The sequence below is a fragment of the Primulina tabacum genome, chromosome 6 (assembly GCF_025594145.1).
Source record: "Primulina tabacum isolate GXHZ01 chromosome 6, ASM2559414v2, whole genome shotgun sequence".
NCBI lineage: Eukaryota > Viridiplantae > Streptophyta > Magnoliopsida > Lamiales > Gesneriaceae > Primulina > Primulina tabacum.
Window position 1 is genome coordinate 5,360,790 of NC_134555.1, and position 12,522 is coordinate 5,373,311.

At 42.9% G+C, this 12,522-nt stretch overlaps 3 protein-coding genes across 3 annotated transcripts; all 3 read left to right on the forward strand.

The window, feature by feature from the left end:
• The first annotated feature begins 3,023 nt into the window (after positions 1-3,023).
• On the forward strand, positions 3,024-3,644 carry LOC142549950 (uncharacterized). The gene has a single exon (XM_075659194.1). The coding sequence runs from the start codon at positions 3,024-3,026 to the stop codon at positions 3,642-3,644; it is 621 nt and encodes a 206-aa protein (XP_075515309.1).
• A 23-nt stretch (positions 3,645-3,667) lies between these two features.
• LOC142549951 (uncharacterized) lies at positions 3,668-4,033 on the forward strand. The gene has a single exon (XM_075659196.1). The coding sequence runs from the start codon at positions 3,668-3,670 to the stop codon at positions 4,031-4,033; it is 366 nt and encodes a 121-aa protein (XP_075515311.1).
• Positions 4,034-4,270: 237 nt separating this feature from the next.
• On the forward strand, positions 4,271-4,864 carry LOC142549952 (uncharacterized). The gene has a single exon (XM_075659197.1). It carries the CDS (start codon positions 4,271-4,273, stop codon positions 4,862-4,864), a length of 594 nt encoding a protein of 197 aa, XP_075515312.1.
• The last annotated feature ends 7,658 nt before the right edge of the window (positions 4,865-12,522 follow it).

Sequence of the window (12,522 nt, forward strand, 5' to 3'; positions counted from 1 at the left end):
GAAGATGAAGGTCCTGGAAGGACAGTTGGAGAGCCGGAGCACTTCCCGGGCAATCACCAAAGGATGCCCATTTGCTGACATTATTGTCCGGAAACCCCTTCCCCGAAATTTCAAGTCTTCCAAAGTGAAAGATTATGATGGTAATGCAGACCCGGAGGAGCACCTGGTCAGGTTTGAGAATATGGCCATGCTGCATTGTTACACTGATCGAATCAAGTGTAAGGTGTTCCTGACAACATTGGTGGATTTGGCTCAAAGATGGTTTGAGGGTTTGGCTCTTTTAAAGACTTCCAAAAGGTGTTCTCACACCATTTCAGCAGCAGCAAAAAGTACAAGAAGACTGTTTTTAGTCTCTTTGAAGTTAAGCAGAGCCCGGAAGAGAGTTTGAGGGCTTACATCAAAAGATTTAATACAGTGGCTCTTGACGTTCCTACTTGCGCCACCGAGACAAAGACGACTGCATTCACCCAAGGCTTGAGAGATGGTGAATTTTTCAAGTCATTGACTAAGAAAGTGCCCGGGAACTTCGAGAATTTATTATCCCGGGCAGAAAATACATCAATATGTAGGAAGCTCAGAAGCAGAAGAGAGAGGCTGTGAGGAAGGAAAGAGGAGATCGAGTATCTAAGCCCGAGGAGAAGGGACAGAGAAGGGGTAATCCAGGGCATTTTTCTCACCATGTGCCCTTAAAGATTGCCCGAGAGAGGGAGATACAGGAATGTAGTAGAGATCTGGCCCCGGATTATCAACTATCCCGGCCCGAGAAGAAAGGATTCTGCACTCTCCACAAAGTGTGCTACCACAACACCGAGGACTGTAAAACATTGAAGGGAGACTATGCCCTGCCTCCCGCCACGGGACCCAGTCAAGCCAACAAGAGACCGAGATTGCTACCTTGGACATCTCGGCAGCCAGGATCTAGTGCCCGGGGAGGAGATGTAAGGGGCAATGTAAGGAATGAGCCCGGGAGAAGGAGGGAGCCCGAGCCCGAGAGAAAGAAGAATTCGCCCCCTGCCACGGGGTTAATTAAAACGATTTCTGGAGGATCCACTGATGGTGACTCTAACTGGGCGAGGAAAGCAAGGAGTAGGAGGGAGTGTATGGAGGTAGAGGGAACAAGGAGGAACGAAGCGATCATCAGTTTTGGCCCAGAGGATTTAAAGGGGGTGAATCTGCCTCACAATGATGCCCTGGTGATCCAAGCCCGGGTGGCAAATTATGACATTTTGAGGCTCTTTATTGACTCGGGCAGCTCTGTAAATGTAATTTTTAAAGATGCCTTTGTGCAGATGGATTTGCAGGGCTATCATTTGGAAGCTGTGGAAACCGCACTTTTTGGTTTTGCTGGCCATGTGGTTTACCCGAAAGGAGAGATTGTCTTGCCGCTAACCTTAGGCTCCCAAGATCTCAAAAAGACAGTGATGACCTCTTTCACTGTAGTAGACTCCCCATCTTCATATAATATCATTATGGGGAGACCGGCTATGAACGAATTAAGAGCCGTGGCATCCACCTACCACCAAAAGATCAAATTTCCTGTGGGAGCCCGAGTAGGAGAAATCCGGGGAGATCAGCCATCTTCTCGGAAGTGCTATGTGGAGGCAGTCCGGGCTGATCAGAGCAAAACTAGGAGGGAAGGAAAGAAAAAAAGAGTGGATGAAGGAGGAGGAATAGTAATGGAGAAGGGAGATGTACATTTTGTGGCAGAGGAGGAGCAGGAGACGATAGAGGTCGGACCAGGGCAGCAAATTCAGGTGGCTCGGGACCTCAGTACATCCACCCGGGTTAGTCTGATCAATTGTTTAAAAGCTAATATTCATGTGTTTGCCTGGTCCCAACAGGAATTGACAGGGATCTCACCCCTGATATCGGAGCATCAATTGAATATTCTCCCGGGATCTCACACGGTGAAGCAAGAAAAGAGACACTTTGGTCCTGAAAAGGACAAAGTTATTGATGAACAAGTGAAGGAGTTGCTGAAGGCCGGCCACATTCGAGAAATTCAATTTCCTACATGGCTTTTGTGGTGCGTGTACCTAAGTCCACCGGGAAGTGGAGAATGTGTGTAGATTTCCGTGACCTCAACAAAGCTTGCCCTAAAGACCACTACCCCCTACCCAGAATCGATCAACTGGTGGATTCCACCTCGGGCTTTGAACTGCTGAGTTTCATGGATGCTTACCAGGGGTATCATCAAATTCCCTTGGCCAAGAATGATCAAGATAAGCCCAGCTTCATCACCTCGGGAGGTAGATTTTGCTATGTTGTAATGCCTTTCAGGTTAAAGAATGCAGGGGCCACTTACCAGCGTCTCATGAACAAAGTATTTGAGAAGCAACTGGGCCGGAATATGGAGGTATACGTGGATGACACCCTGGGCAAGTCTAAAGAGGTCGCAAATTTCATTATTGACCTGGAAGAGACCTTTGCCACTCTGATGCATTACGGGATAAAGCTCAACCCTGCCAAATGCATTTTTGGTGTCAAGAGTGGCAAGTTTTTGGGTTTCATAGTGACCGATCGGGGGATTGAGGTAAATCACGAAATAGTCAAATCCGTGTTGTGCATGCCATCTCCCCGATCTGTCAAAGAAGTACAGAAGCTGACCAGGAGGATTGCTTCCTTGTCTCGATTTATGTCTCGATCAGAACACAGGAGTTATCCCTTTTTTCAAGTTCTAAGGAAGGCCCAACAATTCGGGTGGGATGAGAAATGTGAACAGGCCTTCCAGGACTTGAAGATTCACCTTGCAGAGCTCCCTGTATTGGTGAAGCCGGAGCCCGGGGAAAAGATTCGTTTATCTGTTTACTACGGAGTGTGCTGTCAGCTCGGTTCTAATAAAAGAAGAAGGCTCTGATCAGAAGCCTGTCTACTATGTCAGCCATGCTCTCAGAGGCCCCGAGCTCCATTATAGTGATATAGAGAAGATTGCTTTAGCCTTGATCATGACCGTCTGGAAGCTACAACCTTACTTCCTGTCACATCAAATCATTGTTCTTACCAATAGCCCTCTTGGCAGAATCATGACTCATTCAGAAGTATCCGGGCGGATGATCAAGTGGACAATAGAGTTGGGAGAATACAACATTGAATACAAACCTCGGGTTGCCATCAAAGCACAAGCTTTATCAGATTTCTTATCCGAGATGATTCAACCCGAGGAAGAAGAAGTATGGAGAGTATTTGTGGATGGGACGTCTAGCCTTGTGGGTTGTGGGGTAGGGGTTGTAATAATATCTCCCCCGGGAGAAAATATTAAATTGGCATTAAGGATTGATTCCCGGGTAACCAATAATGAGGCCGAGTATGAAGCTGTCCTCGCCGGTATTCGAGCTGCCTGGGAAGTTGGAGCTTCCCGGATTATCCTGTATTCTGATTCACAGCTCATCACTCAACAGATAAAAGGTGTTTATGAAGCTAAGGATGACAGGATGCTCAAATATTTACAGCTCATTCGAGCCCAAGCAGAAATCTTTGCCGATTGGAGTATTGAACAAATACCTCGGGAGGAGAATGGCGAGGCAGATGCTCTGGCAAAAATGGCTGCTTCTTTGTTAGAAGTTAGCACCCGGGAGGTCTTGCATGTTTCTCGGCTGATCCTCTCCACCGAGGAAGAAATATCACCAGTACCCGAGGACTCCTGATGACACCTCTGATTAAATTCATTATGAATAATGAATTACCCGAGGACAACGCTCAAGCTCAAAAGATTAAGAGACAAGCTCCCAGGTTTGTTCTCTTAAATAATATTTTGTACAGGAGATCATTCCAGGGACCTCTTTTGAAATGCTTATCAGAGAAAAAGGTGGATTATGTCCTCCGAGAGATTCATGAAGGGTGCTGTGCTGAGTACCTCGGAGGAATATCTTTGGCCCGGAAGACAATGCTTGCCGGGTTCTTGTGGCCAACTCTTAGTCAATATTCTACTCGAGTGGTCCAAGCTTGTGAGGGCTGTCAACATCATTCAAATTTTCGACAGAGCCCGGCCACTCTCATGAAGCCTGCTTGGGCATCTTGCCCCTTTGATCAGTAGGGCATGGATATTGTAGGCCCTTTCCCGATTGCCCGGGCTCAGAAGAAATTTTTGCTAGTAGCTGTTGATTATTTTTCGAAGTGGGTAGAAGCTGAGCCCTTGGCTAAAATCACTGAGCGAGAAGTTTTAAAATTTCTGTGGAAAAATATTGTGTGCCGGTTTGGGGTGCCCAGAAGATTGATCTCGGACAACGGAAGACAGTTTCAGGGCAAATAAATTACGTCGTGGTGCCGGGAAATGAAGATCACTCAATCTTTCACCTCTGTTGCCTATCCTCAAGCCGATGGTCAAACAGAAGTTGTCAACAGAATTATTGTACAAGCACTGAAAACAAGGCTACAAGGCAAAGGAAAAGATTGGGTGGAAGAATTATTCAGTGTTCTATGGGCTTACAGAACTACTCTCCGGGCACGTACTCAAGAAACTCCTTTCAGCTTAGTATATGGTTCTGAAGCAGTCCTTCCATTTGAGGTCGGGCAAACTTCTTCCCGGGTAGAATCTTACCCGGATAAAAATGACCAAAGCCGAGCCATGGAATTGGACTTGGTAGAAGAAAAGAGAGACCGATCATTCATTCGAATGGAGGCATACATGAGCCGGGTTATGAAATCATATAACAGAAAGGTCCGGATCCGAGACTTCCAAGTAGGGGATCTAGTCATGAAGAAAGTCAACCTCACTGGGGATGTTGGGAAGCTGGAAGCTCGGTGGGAAGGACCTTATAAAATCACCCGAAGAGTCAGCTCGGGATTCTTTTATTTAGAAGATGCTCAAGGACATTCTCTCAAAAGGCCTTGGAATGTATTTAATTTAAAGAAGTATTATGCCTAACAGATGTAATTGTTTGGTTGAAGAAAAAAATGAAAGATCTATTTTCTTAAAGAAAAAATGTTATGAGTGTTTCTTTTGTTTTATCCCGGGAGATACGAAGCCCCAATTATTAAAAATAAGCCCAGGGCACTACACCCTGGCTCGGGGAACCACACCTCGATCATTCCCAAGTCCCGGGACATGCTCCCAGGCCCAAGGCTCCCTACCTTGGTTCTTAAAAACCCAGGGCACTACACCCTGGCTCGGGGAACCACACCTCGACCATTCCCAAGTCCCGGGACATGCTCCTCGGCCCAAGGCTCCGTGCCTTGGTTCTTAAAAGCCCATGGCACTATACCCTGGCTCGGGGAACCACACCTCGACCATTCCCAAGTCCCGGGACATGCTCCCCGGCCCAAGGCTCCGTACCTTGGTTCTTAAAAGCCCAGGGCACTACACCCTGGCTCGGGGAACCACACCTCGACCATTCCCAACTCCCGGGACATGCTCCCCAGCCCAAGGCTCCGTACCTTGGTTCTTAAAAGCCCAGGGCACTGCACCCTGGCTCGGGGCACCACACCTCGGCCATTCAAAAGTCCCGGGACATACTCCCCGGCCCAGGGGTTTTATACTCTTGCCAATTCATACGATGCAAAGTCTTTGTGCCTTGACTTAAAGGGTTTATCTCGAGCATCGATTAGAGTACAAGGAATATTATTCGGATTCAAAAGCTGAGCAGCCCGGTCACTTACTAAAGTTCCCGATTAAATCTCAACACTTAGAAAATTTCCTGATTATTTTGTACACAAGCAATCATGTTACTCGGGTTTTTGAAGATTTATCAGGATATGATTGCAAAAAATAATAAAGGGAAATGAAGGTTTCATTAATAAAAGCTCGAAGGCTGAGAGATTACAAATAAAAGCAGGAAAAAGAAAATAAAAGAAGTACAATCCTAGTCTATATCTACATGTTCGGGCCCTGGCTGCTCTTCTCGGGTTGCCTCCTCCTCCTACTTGCCATCCTTGGGAAGGGATGCAATAGCCAGTTCAAAATCAGGAAAGTTTTCCTTATCTTGAGGCAAGAGTCCGGCTTCCTCGAATTGTTCTCGGCATTTATCAAAGTCGGTCTGAAAAAGAAGATAGGCCTTATCTACCACGACCTTCTTGAACTCGGGAGATTGGAGGAAGGAAGCCTGCCACTTGTCCTTATTATATTCAGCCAGGGCCAGGGCCAGGGCGCTCTCAGCCCTCTCGGCCCGATGTAATTGCACCTCTGCCTGTTCGGAAAGGGCATGGATCCTCGATTCCGAGACAGACAGAGAGCCTCGCAGACTTTCTTCTCGGACAAGGCCTTCATTGATGTCATCTTGGGCTTTGTCCAGGGCCGAGCGCAAACCAGCCACTTCCTCCTCGTGAGTGGCTCGAGCCCGGGATAATTCCTCTTGCAGCCTCTCCTGAGTATCTTGGAAATGCCGGGCTCGTTTGCCAGAAACAGTGGCAGCCCCCGCGACCTCCTCGAAGGCCGAGATCAGCAGGTGAAGCAGCATGTTCAAAAACAAAGTCAGTGAGAATAAACAATAATCAGAGCAAGACAAGATTAATGAGAAAACTTACCGCCAAGAGCTTATTCGAGCCCTCAAAAAGTTTGGCAGAGGCTCAGGAATTCTTCAAACGGGCCTCCTCATCAGGAGTAAGGAGTTGTTTGAGAATCTTGAGCCCCTTTGCCGAGGATCCCTCCTCAAGAATATTGATTCAGGGAGGCTGCTCGAGGAGGGGAGGCTGTTGGTTGGGTTGTTGCCGGGGGGGAGGGATGGTTGACCGAGTCGCTTGAGAGGAACTTTGACCCACCTCCCGGCTATCCTCGACCAGAATCTGCTTCGGGCTTGTGACAGCCTTTCGTTTCCTCTGGGTCAGAGGGACATGATCCTCAGAATCCTCCCGGGATTCATCTCGGGTGGCCTCCTCCTCTCGTTAGGCCTCGACCCGAGCCAGTTCTGCCTGTTGGGCCGCCTTCTCGGCCCGTTTCTTCTCAGGAGCGGCTTTCCGGGCTGCCAGTTTTTTTCTCTTTGGCCGCCTTCTCGGCCGCCCATTTCTTGGCAAAATCCTCCTGCATTTTCGAGTTATCTGCACAAAACAAGGGACAGTTAAATGACAGTCGGTAAATATTAACAAGTTTTGAAAATAATATGCAGATGTTGAGAATTACCGGGTTGAGCGCCCGAGTCAGCAACCTCGTCAATCACCCGGTCTAGAGGGTCCTCAGCCCGAGCACTCAACCCGTAGGCAATCAAGTTCTCATTTGTAATAAGAACAGAGGAGGAGAATTTCTTGCCCTCCACCAAATCTTGGCTTCGGGTATAAAATTCTTCGAATTTATAAGCACTAGGAAGGGCAGGTTGTGGAGGAAGGGAAGGAAGAAACCCGGTTAAACAGGAAAGAGGACCCGGGAGTTGAATATAAAAGAATCGTCATTTCCACCCCTTTTGGGAAGAAGGAATGTCATCAAGGAATAGGGAATTGAGACGGGCGGTTAAGGAAAAGGCATTGTCTCCAAGCCTACAAGTGAAAAAATAGTGGAGGATAATGGGGTTGATGATAAGATTATTCATCCTAAAAAGAACAAAAACCGAGGCCATTATACGGAAGGAATTGGGGTGGAGTTGATTGACAGGCACACCAAAAAATTTGGCGACCTCAATATAAAAAGAAGGCAAGGGGAATCGGAGACCATTCCTAACCTGGTCCCCAAAAAAGTAGTATACTCGGTAGGAGGGTTATCAGTCCGATCAGAGGGGCCGGGTATCAGAATAAGAAGGTTTGAAGGAATAGAGCCTAGAGTGCGAAGTTCCTTCGTCTGCCCCCGAGCGCAGAGTGCTGCTCATTGAGGAGAACCAAGGAACCCCCTGGGCCTCGATAGAAGAAAGGTCAGCAGCCCGGGCTTTGCCCTTACCTTTGTCCTTTTTAAGGACTCGAGAACTACTCAAGGAAGAGGGTTCTGAAGAAGAAGGTTTTGTTTGACGAGCTGTGGGTTTTTTAGAAGTTTGGGAAGTAATGCGACGGCGAGGGGGGGAAGGGAAGGAAGTGGAACGCATCGCGGTTGACTCGTCACTAGGCGAGCCTCGCGCATTCGCTCCGGAGGTAGAAGATGTAGAATTCGACATGCTTAAAAGAAGGTTGAAAAAAGAGAACTTACGATGGTGGGGAAGAGAACGGTGGAAGATCGCCGGAGTCGGATGATTTTTGCACAAACAGGGTTTCGAGAAAAAAATTCGCAAGAGCTTCACTATAATTTTGAATTTGAAAGTGATTTTAAGAAAATAGGAGGGCTACTGTATATAGGCGGTGGGGGAAGATCTCGATCGTTGATCTAAGTACACGTGGACGATCCAGATGCACCTCGTAAATTGTACCGGGCATGCGAAATGACGTGCACGTATATCAAGGTGTCAGACTTATCGGATTCTCGGAATACGGAACATTTTCGGCGGGATTTTAATGCTAAAGCGAGTGTCATAATGACACCCCTTGGACTACTCAAGGATACTAACTGACACAATATTCACAAGCCCGGTAGATAGGAGGCTCCGACATCTTATTCAAAACCTGGGTTGTATCAAACCCCGGTATCCCATTTCATCTATAATATTTGAAGCCCTCGATGCTCTTACACATGCTGAAATTAGGTTTCAACAAAAATACAAGTATGAGTGATCGGGACAGCGAGTCAAACTCTAGCCCGACTATTTTAGGGATGGGTGGTGATACCCCCATAAGGATCCGGGTCATCATTAACCCGGTTTGTTACTTGGATAGCCCAGATCATAGTCAATATGCCGGTTATTTTCCCTGAAGACCCAGGCAGATCTTCTCTACCCGGGCACTGCAGCTCTTCCTGGGCAATCATCATAAGCCCGGGCTCTCCACCAACCACCCGGGTACTCTGTTACCCGGGTCACCTCGAAACTTGCACCACACTCGAGTATGATTGATACAGGCCGTCTAGTCTGTCAGAACCACTTGGGCTTGGAGTATCCTAGAAGTCATCAGAAGCTACAAATATGGGCAGCCGACTTGCCATACTTAGTAGGTGGCACGAGAATCGAGGTACCTACCCCATTTTTTATTCTATAAATAGCAGGTATTAATGTCATTTAATGATTCTCAAATCCTTCAACTCTCAAGCACTTACATATTTCTCTCGAATATTGCTTGTGTTCGTCTTCTACTTGCTGACTTTAGCATCGGAGTACTAGCAACGCCGGACACTCCTCCGGCGCTCATTCACGAGTTCCTTTCTTGTTTGCAGGTGTTGTTTCAGCCATTACCTTCACTCAAATTCCCAAACACTATAAATTACTGATTTGATTCGTTAGAGCCCCTTACCCGGCTCATCCATTTCAACGAGATCGCATCAATATAATCAAAACCGCTTTCAGTTTAAGGAGTCTTATACATTTTCTATCTTGTCAGACAGTTCTTGATGACTTTTCTGCTGATTATCTACTAGTTTGATCTGATTTATTACAATAGAAGCATGAGAGTCAATCAAGTTCCCTTGGATGGTGTAATGTTCTTACTACATAGGCTGCATGTACATTATATACATATTAAAAATATGTTGATGTTTACAAGTATCATATTGTAAAAATGAGTATGATAAATTTCAACGGTGTTTCTCTATAAATGGGGCAAATTTTCTGCCAACAACCATCAAAGACACAATAAACCAATAGTTTGAAAAACAGTTTATAACACATCATCACAATATCGGCAAAAACTTGTGTGAGACGATCTCACGGGTCGTATTTTAGTGAGACATATCTCTTATTTAGGTCATCCATGAAAAAGTATCACTTTTTATGTTAAGAGTATTACCTTTTATTATGAATATCAGTAAGGTTGACATGTTTCACATATAAAGATTCGTGAGACCGTCTCACAGAGACCTACTCCACAATATCTTAGACAAATATTGGTCAAATAAATCATTATTGGTTATTCACCATTATTTCACATATTGTGACTTTACCATATTTTAGGTAATCACCATCATTTAACCATCAAAGACATTCAACTATGAAGCCATAAAGTTGATATACCTTACATTTTACAAATATAAACACTAACTTAATGTCAAAAGTCAAAAGCATATATATAAGTAGAGTCAAGTGAAACAATAAGAAATGAAGTTCTCTTACCTGAAAATTGAAGGAGGGAATCAAAGTATATTTAGTTGTTATTCACTCTACATAATGAACTACATAAATTTAACCAGATATCATTTGAAAAAAAAAAATTTACTGTTTTCGTAGAACATTGAGATTGGACATAAGTTTATATTTCCCCATAGTATACATATATACTACCTATTTTTTTCTTCTTATTATTAACTTTCAAACCATCCTCGAATATTTGATCAACTACATTAGTTTCATTCCTTCATTTTATATAATACTTCTCTGAATTCCATAAACATATCGATAAAAAGATCATTAATTCCCTTTTCGTTAAAGTTAATGTTATTAGTGATATAACATATTAGTAATAATATTTCATGTATCACACGAGTCGTTCTCATTAATAATTAAGTTGTTAATATATAATTCAAAAGCTTGGGATACACTAAAGAATTCTGGGTTTTTTAAAAATAATATAAAATTAAAAAACAATTATAAAATTGTTGCAAAGTTGGAATGATTGTAAAAGTATTTTTGTAAAAAAAAAATTCACAAAAAAAGTTTCGGATTCTTTGAATATGTGGCAAAATCCGTCGTAGTCTGTCACGGATTCAAAAAAGACCTGTGAAATAGAAATTAGTCGCTATAAAAGCCAGCAAATTCATTTACATCCCACTTCCATTCTTCCGAAGTTTTGAAGGTGCATTGCTTCACTTTTTTGTTTATCAAGCATAATTTTTTTTTTTGTTAGGTAGTTCACGTGTAATTATTAAATTTTTATTAATATTCTAATAATTTTGTTTTGTAAAGTTATTTTATGATAATAATTTTTAATTTAGTAGGTAGTAATATTGTTAATTGATTTTGTCATTAATTGCATTTGAACGAGTCTTAAAAGGTAATCTTATTATTTTCGTCGCTAAAATTTAAATTATTTTTTATGTTTAGTGTTGTTATTATTATGAGAAAATCAAAATATATTATTCAAAGAATGGTGAGTTGAATGAATTAAATTAGTATTTTTTAAAAATTAATTAATTAATTATGAACCTTTTTATTTGGAGTATGAGATAGTGTATAGTTAGAATTGATGACACTCGTTTTAAAATTTAATTTACGTTCGTATATGTTAAGATCGAGAGATTAATTATAAGGAGTTGAATAAACAATCTCACAAAATTCTCAAATTAATTCGGCTGGTGTATTTTTTGTCGGTTGGGTACAACAAACCAACATTTAACTACTACGTGAAAATAAACTTACTGGATATGTTTGAATAATAAAAATGACTTAACTACAGATCAGTTAGGTTATCAAAACTAAAAGTAAACATAAATGCAGAAATAATTGTTTATAGATGTTATTTGAAAAACTTAACATCACTTTTTCTCTGCTTAAGAAAGATTTCAATAGAAGATTTTGATTATTACTAACAATTTGCAATAACACACTTCAGTTTCATCTGACAGTCGATTTTTTGAATTTGATAGTCGTTTCATTCGTCATTTATGACAAATTGTACATGCCGATAATGTGCATGAACACTAGTATTCCAACAGTTTAAAGAGGTTAAGGTACAAAATATTTTATCAGATATATCAGTTGGACTCTGATTCTTGAAGAATGTTCTAGAAGTAATGTAGGAGAATATTTGCTGAAAATGTCTGTGATTCAATCATATAGAATAATCAGCAACCTTCGATAATCAGTTAGCTTTCGATAATCAATTATGTTCAAACTCAGTAGCCTTACGGTGCGTTTGGTAGGGGTGATTAGGTGTGTTTATTTTATTTAACTCACCTAATCACATGTTTGGTAGAGATGATTATTTAACCAAGTATATCCCTCATATGAATGATTAGGTTATATTAGGTCTGATAAAATAATCACTTCTCACCCCCTAGGATTATTTATCTCACTTTTAATCCATCTTATTTTTTCAACTTTATCATTCTCCTAAATTCAAACTACTACCACAACTTACCTACACCGATCGCCGGCCGACCACCGACGACCGCGGCCGACCATCGGCGCCACAGCGGCCGTTGCCTACGCCGACCGCCGCCGTCGACCGCCGCCCACCCCCTCCTCATGTCGGCCGACCGCCAGCCGATAGCCGGACCGCCGTTGCCGCCGTCGCTTCCGGCCGATCAACCACCGCCACAAACTGAAAGGACAATTTTGTCAATTCATCAAAAGATGATTATTTATCTCATTCTTAAAAATCATACAAAACATAATATTATTTTATGCTTATCTACTTCAATCAGTATTTTTATCATTTATCTCTTAATCATTTCATTATTTTATCCTCCAACCAAACGTAGCTTTAGAGTTCAGTTTGGCTTGGGAAGATATTTACACATGAACAGTCATTTTTCCCAAATGCATTCAATCTGACTTGGCTCTTATAAATGTTCACACTCAATCGGTAGTCTTGTGTTAAATCACATAAACTTTATGGATAAAAAAATAACTATGACAAAGACACAAACAGAAA